Genomic DNA, 14,775 nt, shown 5'->3' on the forward strand with positions numbered 1-14,775 from the left:
TTTTTGTCTATTATATGGAGGAGGGGGCCTACGATTTTGTCACGGACTTCCAAGCCTTCAGCCCCAGCAGCTGGGAGATGCAGGATCACACCGCCTCCCGCAGCAACAGGGAGCTGTGAGGTACCCCCACCGTCTGAGGCAGCAGGCCCCCAGCCGAAGCGGGGGTGGCAGGGGGACCCCCGCAGCTCCCCAGTTGCTGCAGGGACAGGGGCAAGGGGACCCCCGCAGCTCCCTAGCTGCTGTGGGGGTGGCAGGGGGACCCCCATAGCTCTGAGCCCCCACAGGTGGTGGGGGCCCAGGAGCTCCCAGCCATCCCACAGCTGCCCAGCCCCTTCCCATTTTAGCATGGATATTTTTAGTAAAAGTCACAGACAGGTCATGGGTAATAAAGAAAAATTCACAGAAGCCCATGATCTGTCCCTGACTTTTACTAAAAATATCCATGACAAAATCTTAGCCTTACTATTAAGTGACCTGGTTTTCAGAGGTTGTTGAGCATATCCACCACTCCTAGTGACATCATTGGGAGCTATGCATTGTCAGCACCTCTGCAAGTCACTTTAAAAACATACTTAAAAGATTTTTTGGTCACAGTTTGAAAGGATATTGCATACACAGGTCTAAAACTACTATAAAATTACTGACATATGTCCTGTACCTTTTTAGTTATATCCATTCTTATGAATATACTGAAACCAATGAGTGATCAAATTTAATTTTATTTATATGGTACAGAGACAGGCTAAAATAATCTAAACCAGAAGTTGTATCAACAAAAACGTTCCAACAGTTCAACTAATGGAAGATTTGAGATTAAGGGTAACATTTTCAAAAATTATCAAATCCTCTTTTCAAAAGCATCCAAGTTATTTAAGTGCTTTTGAAAACTTTACCCATGGTGACTTTAGAAAGTCTCAATGATTAAGAAAAAGACATTGGGGAAAAAACAGATCCAAATGCAGAAAAGAGGCAACAAGTAGACAAACTAATATTTCAAGTCTCAGTCCTGAAGAATTACAAGAACAGAGCCCAGAAGTATAAAATCTAACCAAAGAAACAGGATAAACAGAATGAGATCTGAAGAGGAGCTCTGAGTAACTCAAAAGCTTGTCTTTCAACAACAGAAGCTGGTCCAATAAAAAAAGATATTACCTCACACACCTTGTCTCAGGATAAACATAGGTCAGACATAAAACTCAAAAACTAAAAATTACGTGAAGGAGAGAATGAACAAACAAGTAGGCCAAAAGAACACAATAGAGAAATTAGGCTATCCAAATCTTTACAGCAGCTATTTAAATGTAGCATTTTATGTTCCCAAGGCAGTCTGGCCAAACATTTTAGAAGAGCAGTTTCAATAGAAACATACAATGAATCTCAATCAATGTCATTTTATTTTTAATTCAGTTATCTGACCAAACATGGGCTTATCCTGTACAACCACAAATGGGTGTTCAATACACACCAAGCAGAGACCATGGATTTAAGCTTCCAGAAAGAGACATTGCAACACCAACTTAAATTATGTAGTTCCCCAATAGGACTCTTTCCTTTAAGGGCTTATTTATTGCTGGACGTCAGAGGTAGAGCGAGCCAGAGTTCGTATAAGAATCCACTCTCCCATCATGATGATCTCAGTAAGACTTGTCCCAAAATCAGATGGAACTTAAGATAATTCAGACTGTTTGATATACCTGGAAAATACTACAACCAAGATCTAAGAAGATACCTCCATTCAAACCAAAGCTACCCCAAACCAACATCCTCAGTGTAGTTTCTGCAAAAACTGTAGTTATGCTAGAAGCTGAAATTAACCCTCAAACTATTTTATATAAGAAAGATAAATTGGTAAACTTATCGCTAGAAGAATCAGAACTGGGAAAGATAATGCAGACAGGATGTTCAAGTCCATTTTTACCAAGGTTAATCAGCTGACAATACCAGGGCCTGTCTAGAATACTAAATGTGTTCTGAGGTGATTAAGAAGTTTCCCACATAAAATGCAGTATTTTAAAACCCAAACATGGAGGATAAATACAATAAGCAGAGTCCAAATGAAAGCCAGTATAACAGCTAGTTCAGGAAGTCTGAACTCAAAGCATTCTCCTCTTTAGTTCAGCAGTTTTTTCATCTCGTGAGACCGCATAGCTCTCTGCTATCTTTGTCAAAGCTTCATGGTATTTCTCCAAGCCAGCCCTCAGGTTAAGATAGATCTCCTAAGGTGAGAAAGTTAGTCAGTCAATTAGGTTCTCCCATCAGCAGTGTTAATGCTGATGCCTTACAAAGGATTTAAGAGACAGCAGGGAAGATTTTGGGTGAATCAGAGCTGCGCTCAGTGCTGCTCAGGAGTATCCACGGAACAGGAGGGGAAAGGTAGAGCTGATGATCACAGAGATGGGAGCGTAATGGGAACTGCAATCTCCTAGAATTCAGGGGAATCCCGCTATACTGCACTCATCTTTCAGCTTTGCCTGGCTCCCCCAAGCCCTGCACGCCTCAGAAGGATCACAGGAGGGGAATTCCCAGCTGCAACAATGCAGTCCTCTCCCCTTCCCAAGCCCGCTGATCCTTGTAAGATTCAGAGGAGAGCACTGATTTAGACGACCACCAATTATCCATACAATTGGGGCTCTCATGCAGTATTATGAAGACCAAATGTGTTGCGCCATAGCATCCCCTTGGTCCACTTCTCCTCCGTCCCACAGACTACTTAAGGGTCACCTGAGAAGAGCCTAGCTCATATGGTCTTTAGCTGGCATAGAGCAGGGCATCAAGTCTGTTGTGGACATCAGGTCTGCTGCGGGAAAAGTGCATGTGTTCGGGGGAGAAAGGGTAGGCACAGGAGCTGGCAAGTTATATCCGAGCTACCTAACAAATTAGTTCAGGTTGAACAAAATCCAAAACTACTGTGAAAAAATTTAGAAGAATCAAAAAAATCCATTTAGGGTTGAACAAAAGTCATTCAAACCAAAATATTTGATTACAGGCATTTTTAAAGGGCTGGAGGAAGAAGTGGTCAGGCCCTCAGAACTTTTGTCATCACTGTGAATTGCCACTATGAATATCCATTTACAGTCATTGGGCCAGGGAAACAGTAAGAACGACTATGGCCTGGTGGTTAAGGTACTCCCAAGGATTTGGTATAACCATGTTCAAGTTCTTGCTCCTATGACTATTTATAAGAAGTGGAACGGATTCAACAGGAGAGACAGACGTTCACACCAGAATATCCCATAGCCTAATGGCTATGGTATGCTCCTGCAATGTGGGAGACCCAAATACAAATCCCTTTTCCACATCAGGCAGTGAAGGGAATTCAGCCTAAGTCTTCCACAGCCAAGTGAGTGCCTTAACTACTGAGTTAAAGTTCTGAAAGAACCATCACTTCCGCACCCTGGTTTGTGAATAGTGCCTAAGTGCCAAAGAGGTTTATGGAGGGGGAAGAGGTGGTTTGCGGGGGGTGAAACTATTTGGCAATTTTATGTCAAATTCACACATTTTCTGGTCAGCTGAAACTGCATTTTCTGGCAAATAAAAACAGTTTTGGCCAGCTCTTCTCTCCAGTACTTAATAGAAAAGAATTCATGCTTACCTGTGCTTTCATTTTTTCCTTTTCAGTGTTCTCGTTCAGCTGCTGGACTTTGAATCTGACTTGCTGGATTTCCTTGTGAATCACCGTCACCTTCTCATAGACAGCCCCTCTCTTCTCCTGAACTCTGTTACAATACCTAAAGGAAGAAGGTATGAAATAGTTTGTGCTGAACCAATCACATCATCCCAAATTAAATACAAACACCAAGATGGATTCCACACTGGATATGAATGTCAAGGAAAGTGATTTTCTAAGTTACAGTTAGAACAGTCATTTGCAAGAGTGAAGGAAAAGCTGCATTTGTGGGATAAGTAACATTTATCCATCTAGGTGTACAATTTATCTCCATCACACTGACATCAGAAAAGTTGACTCCTTCTTAAATCCTAGAGCTATATAGCATCAAGAAACAAAACTCAAAGAAGTTAACATAACTTGTCAAACAAATTGCCCAGTTGACTTCAATGGAGCTACACTAATTTAAACTGGTTGAGGATCTGGCCTTAAGTGTTTTTCTACTGTTGGGTGATGCATTCATCATACTCTAGAGCAGTGGTTCTCAAACTTATTTGATCGTGCCCCCATTCTTTTGGTCTGTAGTCATTTACAAAACACACACGCCACTTAAGTACATATACCTCTGCCCAGCTCTGAAGGCAGAGTGGAAAGTAGCAGGTGCTGGCCAGGTGCCCAGCTCTGAAGGCAGCCCCACCGCCAGCAGCAGTGCAGAAGTAAAGGTGGCATGGTATGGCATTGCCACCCTTAATTCTCCACTGCTGCCTTCAGAGTTGGGCATCCAGACAGCAGCCACCACTCTTCCAAAGCTTTTCATGCCCCTGCAGAATATATTTTGCACCCCCCAGTTTGAGAACCTCTGCTCTAAAGGCAGCATGGTGTAGTGGGTCTGGAATCTTGAGTTCAAAGGCCAGCTCAGACACAGACTTCCTACGTGATCTCAACTTTTCCTGCGTCTCAGTCGCTCCATCTTTAAAATGGGGTTACAACTGATCCATATCACTGATGTGAGAATTAGCTAGTATTGTGCTTCAAAAACAGTTTAAAGATTAGCTGTCTGACAATGCAGGGTCTGAAAAAAGATTTGGATAGTTCATGTTTTCAAAAAATACTTCAGGACAGAATATAGCTAGGTTTTGTACTGAAGTTGCACCATCACTCATTGAAATTGCTATTATGTCTAGACCTATGTATTTTGCACCATTCTCTACCTATAGAACTGGCCATACAATTCAACCAACCACAAAGCTGTGCTGCACAAAATAAGTTTTAATTTGAAAAGTGCAGTAACTCCTCACTGAACATTGTAGTTATGTTCCTGAAAAATGCAACTTTAAGCGAAACGATGTTAAACGAATCCAATTTCCCCATAAGAATTAAAGTGGATGGGGGTTAGGTTCCAGGGAAAAATATTTTTTGCCAGACAAAAGACTATATACACACACACTATAAGTTTTAAACAATTTAATACTGTACACAGCAATGATAATTGTGAAGCTTGGCTGAGGTGATGAAATCAGAGGGTGGGATATTTCCCAGGGAATTCCTTATTGCTATGAAAAACTAGCAATTGGCTGAGCCCTCAGGGGGTTAACTCATTGTTAATGTAGCCTCACACTCTACAAGGCAGCAGGGATGGAGGGAAGGGAGACAGCATGGCAGACAGAAACACACACTCTGTGTGTGTGTGTGTGTGTGTAGTACACTGCCTTATTAAGTTAATCAGCAAGCTGAGACCACAGCTGCTGCCAGGAAGCTCCCTCCATCCTGAGCCCTGTTGTGTGTCCCCCTGCTCTATGGAGATGGGGTAAGCGGGGGACAGGAGCAAGGGCGAGGGGGACACCCTGACATTAGCCCCCCCTCTTCTCTCCCACCACCCAGCAAGCAGGAGGCTCAGAGAGCAGCACACTGCCGGCGGGGTGTGGGGCGGGGGGGAAGGGACAGCTGAACTGCAGGCAATTGATAGCCTGCTGGGCAGCTGCTGCACAGGGAACTTAGGGGAGCAGGGAGCTGATAAGGGGGCTGCCGGTCCACCCTGGTTCCAAGCCCCCACCAGCTAGCTGCAATGGGCTGCTCTTCCTGCAAGCAGTGGACAAAGCAGGCAACTGCCAAACAACAAAAGGGGGCATTGCACAACTTTAAATGAGCACGTTCACTAATTGATCAGCATCGTAATAATGAAACAACGTTAATTGGGACGACTTTAAGTGAGGAGTTACTGTATTAAGTCTCTAGCTCCTGGAGATGCACTGGGGGGGTAGGAGGAGAGATAAAATGGGCCCAGCCAGTGCCACCCCCCCAGCATCCCCCAGGACCCAGAACAGTGCAGGGTAGACCCACCCCACTGTGGGGGCAGTAGGCAGCTGTGTGCTGTCAGATGGGACAAGGCATTCAAACTTAATAAACAGTTTTAAGTCATCTCTGCCCCTACCCACAAAGGGAAAGAAAAGATGCATTCTTCTGCTCACCACCAAAAATCCTTCTGCTCTCCTGGATGCCAAAACCCAAAGCCACCTCCCTCCCGTTCTTCACTGCTAAATCCCATAGTTGTCAAAACACAGGAAACATCTACAAGGCAATTATGTGTTAATGCAAAAATCTACAGCTACACTAAAAATTGAGAAGAGCATTTAGTATCAAAAGCAAACAATTCTATATTGTGCTGCCTTCATTTTTGATTTAATTAAAACCTCCATTTACTTTAAGTTACTTCAAAATTTAGTAGAAGAGTGACAGAAATCAAGGGGATCTGCCACAAATTCTAGGCCCAGCTTTCTGCAGAAAACAGAAGCCCTTAAGTAGGGCCAGAGCACTCAGTTAACTTTCCCCATCTAAATGAAGATGCTTCCTATACAACACTCCATTCATTTGGCCAGTAATGTTCTGTATCCCCTTTGACACTATTGACGATTGGAGTTTAAAATACTATCACGGGCCAGCTCCTCCTAGGTCCTATAGTAAAATCATAGCCCTGTGTTTACAAATATTACAGTCTGCCATCATGGAAAAGGATTGTGGTGTTCCAAGCTCAGCCTTACGACATGCCTGCAGCATCACGTAGGAAGGAAGACGAGCTGGGAAGCTTTGATCAAATGACACTTTTCCTTTTGTTTTAGACGTGTCACATCACGATAATACCGCCCCCCCCCCCCCCGAGATACAAGACCCCATTTCCCTGTGGGTCTTGAATGGCTTTGATAATGAGCAAAAGTGGCAAGGGAAATTATGAAAAATTCATGAAAGACAAATGGGGCTTTGTTGAAGTCTGATGAGTTGGAAAATTATCCCAGTGTGACATTTTCTTTAAAAAGATTTTAAAAAAATCAAGCCTAAGCATTATAAATTGAATTAGTAATCCACTGAAAGAGTTACTATCAACTCACATTGCAATTATTGATCCATGTCCCCAAGTGCTTGCCTGCAGCATTACTGGTCTTCACAGAACTATCCCCCATCACTCTCATTTCATCTATACTACTTGTTACAAAAATTCACATCCCTGATACAAACATGTAAGTGTATGTCAGATAAAGTAGCGCCAGGCAGAAATGCCAACTCATCCGTACTCAAATACTGTGCGCTTGTACTGCTCAACGTCCTCCTGTTTCTTCTTTATCCTTATTTCAGCTGTAGACAGCTTCTCACGCTTAGCATTGACCAGTCTCTTTAAGGACATTTCATCTGTCGCAGCATTCTTCAACTCTATCTGGCCATTCTCAATCTGGTCCTCGAGATTTCTGACCTACAGTATTTTCAAAGAAAGACTGAAAAGCAATTCTATAAAAGCAAAGAAATGCAATATCCCTCTATTGGATATTTGCCAAAATAGAACTTTGTTCATTCTCATTTTGATAGTCTAAAAACCCAGTTAATTCTTCCCAGAAATCCAACAGTTAACACACTTTGTAAATATTTTACAGATCAGGCTTGGTGGATTACATCACTTAGACTTCCAGTAATTACTGCAATATACTACAGTAAATTATGTAGGACAAATATTCAAAACTTTACTATGTTTTACCAAAAGAAATGAACAGAAAGGTAGCTATTTTTATTTTTACTTACTAAAATACTCTGTCATTCTCCAAAACTGTTAGCCCTAATTAAGAAGGTACCATTTATCATGACAAAAAATTTTGTCCAGTGAAAAATGGGCTGGTAATACTGATAAAATTAAGGTGCTTGTTAAAATGATCGTTTTGGGTACAATGATATTTCCTCCTTTTGGCTTCCACTCTTCCCAGAAGTAGAACAGTTTAAAATTCAAACTTCCCTCCTCCCAACCCTCTAGAAAACAACCCTCTAGAAAAAGAGAAGACAGTACATGCTATTTTGGCTTATGTTTCTACGGTAATAAGTGCTTCCACTATTAAAGATGGCAACAAATTTACAGGAGTTTGTCAATGTGACCTTAAATCAAAAATTTTCCCTCCTACCTACAGATGTGCTAAGGGAAGTTACTGTACTCAACCCCAACAGTAGCTGCATTTTGATAGTGCTGCTTATAAATAGTTTTGAAGCAGCTTTGGATCCTTTAGGATAACAGGAACTATTGAAACAGAAGATTATGATTAAGAAAATAGCTACAGTACTGGCTGTTATGTCTAGGTGCTGGAAGGCAACATGCTTTGCTTTGAAATAGATTCCATTTTAGCAAATATCATTTGTACTGTTGCATAGCAGTTTGTTTTTTTCAGATTCATATCCTAAGCAAAAAATTAGAGCAAAGGGGAGCAGCACTTCCATGAAATTAAAACCCAGTAGTTAATTGAGAGCAATTTACTTCTTACATGCAGTTAGAGGGGGACACACAAGTACATAATACAAACCTCTGATGAGATATTGGCCATTCTCTCCACATTTGCTCCTTGGCTTTGCATTTTCTTTTGGTATAATTGCACCTCCAATTGACATGATGGCAGAATCTCAACTAGGTCTCGATAACCTTCATACTTCTCAATAACCTCTTGCTTTACAAAAAACAAGAAAAAGATATTTACTTAAAGAAATGGGTGAAATGTGGTTTCTGTTATGTAGTAATGCATATTTGCTCTTGTAACTAATCCTTCAATGTCTGGAATTAAAGAAATCAAGTAACTTCAAAATTGTTGCTTAAAAGAAGTAAATTTTGAGTTTGCCAACAAGATTATGTATCGGAGGAAAAAGCTGTTGGTTTGGGAAGGCAGGGATGACACCTAGGTGCTGTACTCAACCAAACCTTCAGATATAAGGAAGTAAATGTATCCATTAAATGTGCTACAGTGCCTGTTGGGGAAGAGAATGCAAGTTATACAATGGAAAATCCTATGTCAGTAGAAGTGCAATTATGTTCATTCTCAACTAGCATTACACATGAATGTTTGATTAGAGTCAGATGGCAACAACTTCACACCTTAAAAACAAACCGTATAAACAGAGAGAAATCTGAAGAGCAAGTTGTGAGCTTCACTGATGCATAGATGAATCAGTCTGCTCACAAGACACAGCCAAACATGAACCTCATGGCTGTTGTACTTAAATATATACTGTCTGAACTTTCTCTGCCAACTATTTTTACAGTTAACTGAAAAGATAGGTATATAACTGAAGAAGTTAGAGGAACAGTTTTCCTGTATTTTTCTCCTATTTAGTTTGTGCATTTCACAGATATGTCTGGGGGGGGAGGGGCAGGTTCCAGTGTTGCCCCTGAACAGCCACTTAGTTTCTTCTTGTTTATCATGAGTCTTCACACATCAGTAGGAGTCAAACATTTAAGAATACAAAGAAGCGATTAGAAAACCACAAAGTGGAAAGGGGACTCAGCTTAGTTCCTGAAGCTACTATTGCCTTTTTTTGCAGTTTACTAAGATTTACTAAGATTACTAAGATGAAGTGAGCTGTAGCTCACGAAAGCTCATGCTCAAATAAATTGGTTAGTCTCTAAGGTGCCACAAGTACTCCTTTTCTTTTTGCGAATACAGACTAACACGGCTGTTACTCTGAAACCTTCAAGTTGATTGTGTACCTTACATTATCAGCTTCCTTTTGATTTACTTCCTCTATTTTAACTGAAACGAACTTATGTCAGATGATTTTGAAATTAGATTGTTATTTTGGGATAAAGTGTTCCCAGAGAGCAGAAAGCAAGCCTCCAGATTCAGAACTACTGAGTGAGAACAGAGGTAACCCTGGAGCACCTCGTCAAAAGGCCAGGGCCTAGGAAGAGGTGTCAAAACAGTGCCAGCTATATGTGGTAGTGTCAGGATGATGGATGCAGTCAGCTGGACAGGTTCAAGGACCCAACATTTCTAAGTTTAGTATTACAGGTGGAACAATCAATAACACTACTTGTGATCCCATCCTTAAAGGAGGTGTTCTCTAAATATCAGATGTCTTTGTTTTCTTTCATTATAAACTAAATTCTTAAATTCCTGGCTAGTCACCTATTGCTGGTCTTTTTGAAAATGATGCACAAGCAGCTCTCAATATTATGCCAGAAGACAGACTCATATCATTACTCATGTCTTGCCCATCAGAGGGAATTTAATAGACTGTACTAAGTACAAAGCAGCCATAGTACAGTGATCAAGACTCACCTTGGTTTTCTTGAGTTTCTGGACAGTCTCCTTCATATGTTCTTTGTAATTCTTCAGTTCCTCTGGAGACTCTACAATTTTTGATTTCAATTGCTCTTGTTCTTCTTTCAAAGTAGCCATTGTCACTTTTAGCTGATTCTAATTAGCAAGACAATTAAAATGTGGTTGATCTCTATTTTACTCAATTTTAATAATGCTGTAAGACTTAAACGTGATATAGCTATTCTGCCTTCTGATTAGCTGCTATCTGCCTTCTGATGCTTTAAGTAGAAGGGAGAAAAGAAGTTCAGTGAGGCAGGGTTCTGCAGTGAGCATCTTGTGGAGGAGAGCATTTTACTGCTATCATAACATTTTTGTTTTAGTATTTTTCTTTTAAAAAAACAAAATTCTATTAAATTCTCTTAAGAATGTTACAGTTGCCAAGCAAAGCACTCAGATCAGCAAATGCCAAAGTGAAGGCTGCCTTAAAATCTGCTCCCTTTTGTATGTGTGTTATGGTACAATTTTGAGTTACAGAACTGCATGTTATTTTTGCTGCACTCATACTTGCTGCAAACATTCATGCCAATGAAACTCACTACCCAAATGTTAATGAATAAAAGGTCACAAATACCAGTAGAGCTAAGCTAAGCTGTATTCACAAGAATATTCATAATTTTTTTCCTCCATTTGCCCAGTTCTAGTCCTGGCCAATATTCTCTCGGTAAAATAGGTAATATCTAAGAAGGTACGGGCTACTGCTGAGAATTTAGGGGATGCCCTGTTTCCCCCACTCATTGTGGAGTGTTTTCACATTCTTTGAAGACTTAAAGGTGATATAGCTATTCCATCAAGAATTAACAACTTTAAAAGGATGTCACAGTTCTATAGTTAGGCATTCAAATCAGGAATTTCCAGACGTAGCATATCCGGCCTTAATGCTATCCTTTTATTTGCATGAAACAATATAGTCTTCAGTTATGGGATCATTTTATTTCTTTAATACAGTGCAAAATACAGCTGTTCTACAACTTTAGATACCAGCAATATTTCCACCTTGCATACTTACACAACTTTAAGTGTTCTAATGGTCCATTATCTTTTCTGATTTAGGACCAGATGTACTTAACACCTACATATTTTTCTTTCCAAAGAAGAAAGATGGAGGCAAGGTACAACAGGAATAATACATCCCAGGCACCTTACAGGATCAGTAAGAAGGAGCTCAGCTTCATTTGATGTGCAACATACAAAATGGGCATCATACCAACTGCACTATGCATATATAAAGTGAAATTTTCAAAGGCTCACAATTTAATCAATTTAAAACCCAATTTTCAAATGCTTAAAGGGACTTTTCCATGAGGGCTTCTTCTGTGCCAAATTTCAACTTTATAACTCCAGCTCTGTCAGCATTATTACAGCAGTTCACAAAGTTGTAAGATTTTGTTTTTTATAGCTTCCCACCTCCCCCACACTCTTCACATGCAAACGGCTGAAATCTTTCAACTCAAGCTTGCCCAAAGTATCACTTATGGGCAGAGATCAAGCCTGGAAAATTTCAGCCTGAAAGGTGAAAATAGGGGTTTGGAATGGAAGTGTTTAGGCCTTGGCTACAAACAAAAGTTGTACTGCTTTTACTATACTAGTACAGTTGTAATGTTACAAAACCTCTTGTGTGGGCACAGTTATACTAATATAAAGATGCTTATACCAGTATGTTCTATTCCTGTAAGGGAAAGGGAATAAGCTATATTGGTATTAGCACCATTATTCCAGTATAGCTGCATCCACATTAGGGTCTGTACTGGGATAATTATTTTGGTATATAAAAGTCTCATCCTTAACTAAAATAGCTATACTGGTACAAAAATTGTGTTTAGACCTGGAGTTAGAAACCTTAGTTACAAGAGCTGGAGTCCCAGATATATCAAAACCAAACTTTATTCTTATCATGCAAGTTTCCATGAAATACAAATATAGACGTGGTTTTTAAAATGCAATCAAGTTTCATTATCTGAACCATTCACACCGCACATAGCTAGTAGAAGTCAGGCAGAAAAATCTGATGCTATATTAAAAGAAGCTCCATCACTTACTGCAGGCTACTGTTCAAATCTCATTTAAATTGAGTTATACTTACCAGACTTCGAGTTCTCTCTGCAACTTCTGCTTTCTTTTGGGAAGTCACTTCTTGCAAAGCTGTCTAATGAAGAGAACAATTGTTTGACAATTAAAAGAGGAGAATTATTAGTATGGCTTCTGGTTTTAAGTTTGAACTTTTACTACAGAGAAAAGACTACTGAAAAAAGCAGTTACCAGCTACCTGCACAGCTATCCCTTCTCAGCAAGTGCACCCCACAGGTGTCAGGCTTTGGGTGGAATTCCACAGTTCACCCACCCTTAGACAAGGACCTGTGTTACAGCCCTCGGAGTACCAACCGTGACTACTTCAGCAAGTCCAGCTGCGGTTTGGATCTTGCTATTGATGCACCTGGGAGTGGTTACTATTGATTTATGCACAGAGGCCACACAGCCTTCTCAAACAGTATTGCTGAATATTAACAGAACAGCTTTCAGAAACATGATGGGTTACAAACAACAAAAAGGGAGACCTAACTACATGGATCTTGCCTTTTAACTACTCCTGGCCTAGATGCTTAGGCCCTGCTTAGAAAGAACATGCCTGCCTGCAGCTCCTATCTCTTCCCCCCACCACCCATGTGCACATGCTGACTACTTTCCCCCTCCCTTTCTATTAGGGACATCTTTTAACCAGTCAGTGTCTTTTGATCTTTAGCATGTCCCAGTGATAGCCCCATAGTACTCTTAGCTGCTTTGAAGATGTGTACTTGCTGCTGTCTTATCTCTTAGGGTGTCTACACTGCAATCGAAGGAGTAACTGCAGCTTGGGTAAACACACCTGTGCTAGCGTGGCTAAAAAAGAAGCAGTGCAGATGCGGCAGCACAGGTTTGAACAGGTAGCCAGAACCCCTGGTGTGCTTGTACAGCCCTTGCCCCCACATCTACACTGCTATTTTTAGCCATGCTAGCACAGGTAAAACTAGTATGGGTATATCTACCTGAGCTGCCGTCACACCGCAAACTCCATCGCAGACATACCCTTAAGTCCCTATTTCCTGCCCAAGCCAATCCCTAGCTCTGGTTTGACTTAACCCTTTCAGTTAAAGTAGGCAGCAATACAAAATTAAATGAGGAATCAGTCTCACAATATTCATTATAATGCAGCAGATCTCAGTTCCTCACACAAGCAATGTGTTTCTGTAATGAAAAACAGACTATTTCACACACTGCTTCTGATCCCTATGGACCCAGCTGATAGCTTCATTCCCTCATAGGTACCAGCACAAGTTAATGCTAGGGAGTACCATAGGACTCAGATCAGGATAGACATAAATACCTTAACTATTTTGACTTGCTTTTAGTTTTAATCAAATTTTCATGGGATAAATCCAAAGAAATAATAAATGCCCACAATCAGAAGTCATAGTAGTTTTACTTTGTGACAGAACTTCAGAGACACACGTAAATAGGGCATACCGTTTTTTGACGATAGTCCTGGTTTAGTACTTGCTGTAGTTCTTTAATATCATCAGACAGCTGCTTGAACTCTGCTTTTTGCTCTACTGGAATCGTGCTAAACACAAAGATATGATGTTTGATCTTGTTAGTGCATGTCAGGTGTCAGTGAGCTCAGGCTGTGTAGTACAGAAAGACTTTTCCTGCTCGAAGGGTCTTAGGTTCAGCTACAGACAGTGATCTGGATGAACAGTTGAAGACCTAATCTCACATAGTTTTCTTTTTAATCTTGCTTTGGTGGGTTATTGTTGAAAGATTTCATAGCTCCGGTATAATTTAAGGAGTGATTTAAGTAAAGAGGGAGCACAAGGAGTAAGATCTGTACGTTTAAGAGGCAACACGGAAGAAAGTGCAAAAACAAGAGTGAGAGAATGATACTATGACATATTGCTCTATCTAGATATTTTAATTATAAAATGTAATATTTTTGTAGCAATATAGCTTAAAGTGGTAGACTTAAAGCACAGGGCTAACATCAGACAGGAGACTCTCCCAGTGTGTACTGAGAGCAATTCTTGGGTACTGGAAAACTTCTTAGTTTTCAAATTGGTCTTGGAAATTAGCAAAGAAGAACAAGAAGTGGCTATGGATATGGGGGGGGGAGAATACAGTGCCACAGTGGGGAGCTGGACTGATGAGAATGGGCCAGAAAACATGAGTAAAGGAGGCAGCTAACCCCATGCAGGGAGTCAGAAGTAGTTGTATAATTGTAACTAAGACTCTAGAAATATTAGTCTGAGGCATATTTAAAATAGGATCTTCATCTTTAACATACTTTTAATTCGAACAACCCGAATTTGGAACTAGTGACTGATAGTGGAGCAAGTCACTGGTGGGACATCCCAGAGAGAGAAACTGACCTGTAGTCCATAACGGTGACAAAGTATAGTGATGATAAACTTGAGTACTCTGCCAAAGGAATGGGCATAAGGGAGCCCTATCTGATGGGGTGGAAGCTAACGGAGGGCTGGAGGAGAGGGAAAGTCCATGGAATAGGAGGAGTGCAGACTTGCT

General features: G+C 40.7%; 1 protein-coding gene across 1 annotated transcript in view; it reads right to left on the reverse strand.

Annotated features, from left to right (window-relative positions):
* Positions 1-753: 753 nt before the first annotated feature.
* Positions 754-14,775, reverse strand: part of NUF2 (NUF2 component of NDC80 kinetochore complex) — a 32,234-nt gene continuing 18,212 nt past the window's right edge. The window contains exons 9-15 of the mRNA XM_077824057.1: positions 13,723-13,819; positions 12,305-12,367; positions 10,183-10,320; positions 8,437-8,577; positions 7,174-7,349; positions 3,593-3,728; positions 754-2,216 (exon numbers count right to left, since the gene is read on the reverse strand). Of these exons, the coding sequence (XP_077680183.1) occupies positions 2,094-2,216; positions 3,593-3,728; positions 7,174-7,349; positions 8,437-8,577; positions 10,183-10,320; positions 12,305-12,367; positions 13,723-13,819 (874 nt within the window). The 3' untranslated portion in view covers positions 754-2,093. The remainder of the gene's footprint in view (positions 2,217-3,592; positions 3,729-7,173; positions 7,350-8,436; positions 8,578-10,182; positions 10,321-12,304; positions 12,368-13,722; positions 13,820-14,775) is intronic.

Source organism: Eretmochelys imbricata, chromosome 8 (assembly GCF_965152235.1).
Source record: "Eretmochelys imbricata isolate rEreImb1 chromosome 8, rEreImb1.hap1, whole genome shotgun sequence".
NCBI classification, from domain to species: Eukaryota; Metazoa; Chordata; order Testudines; family Cheloniidae; genus Eretmochelys; species Eretmochelys imbricata.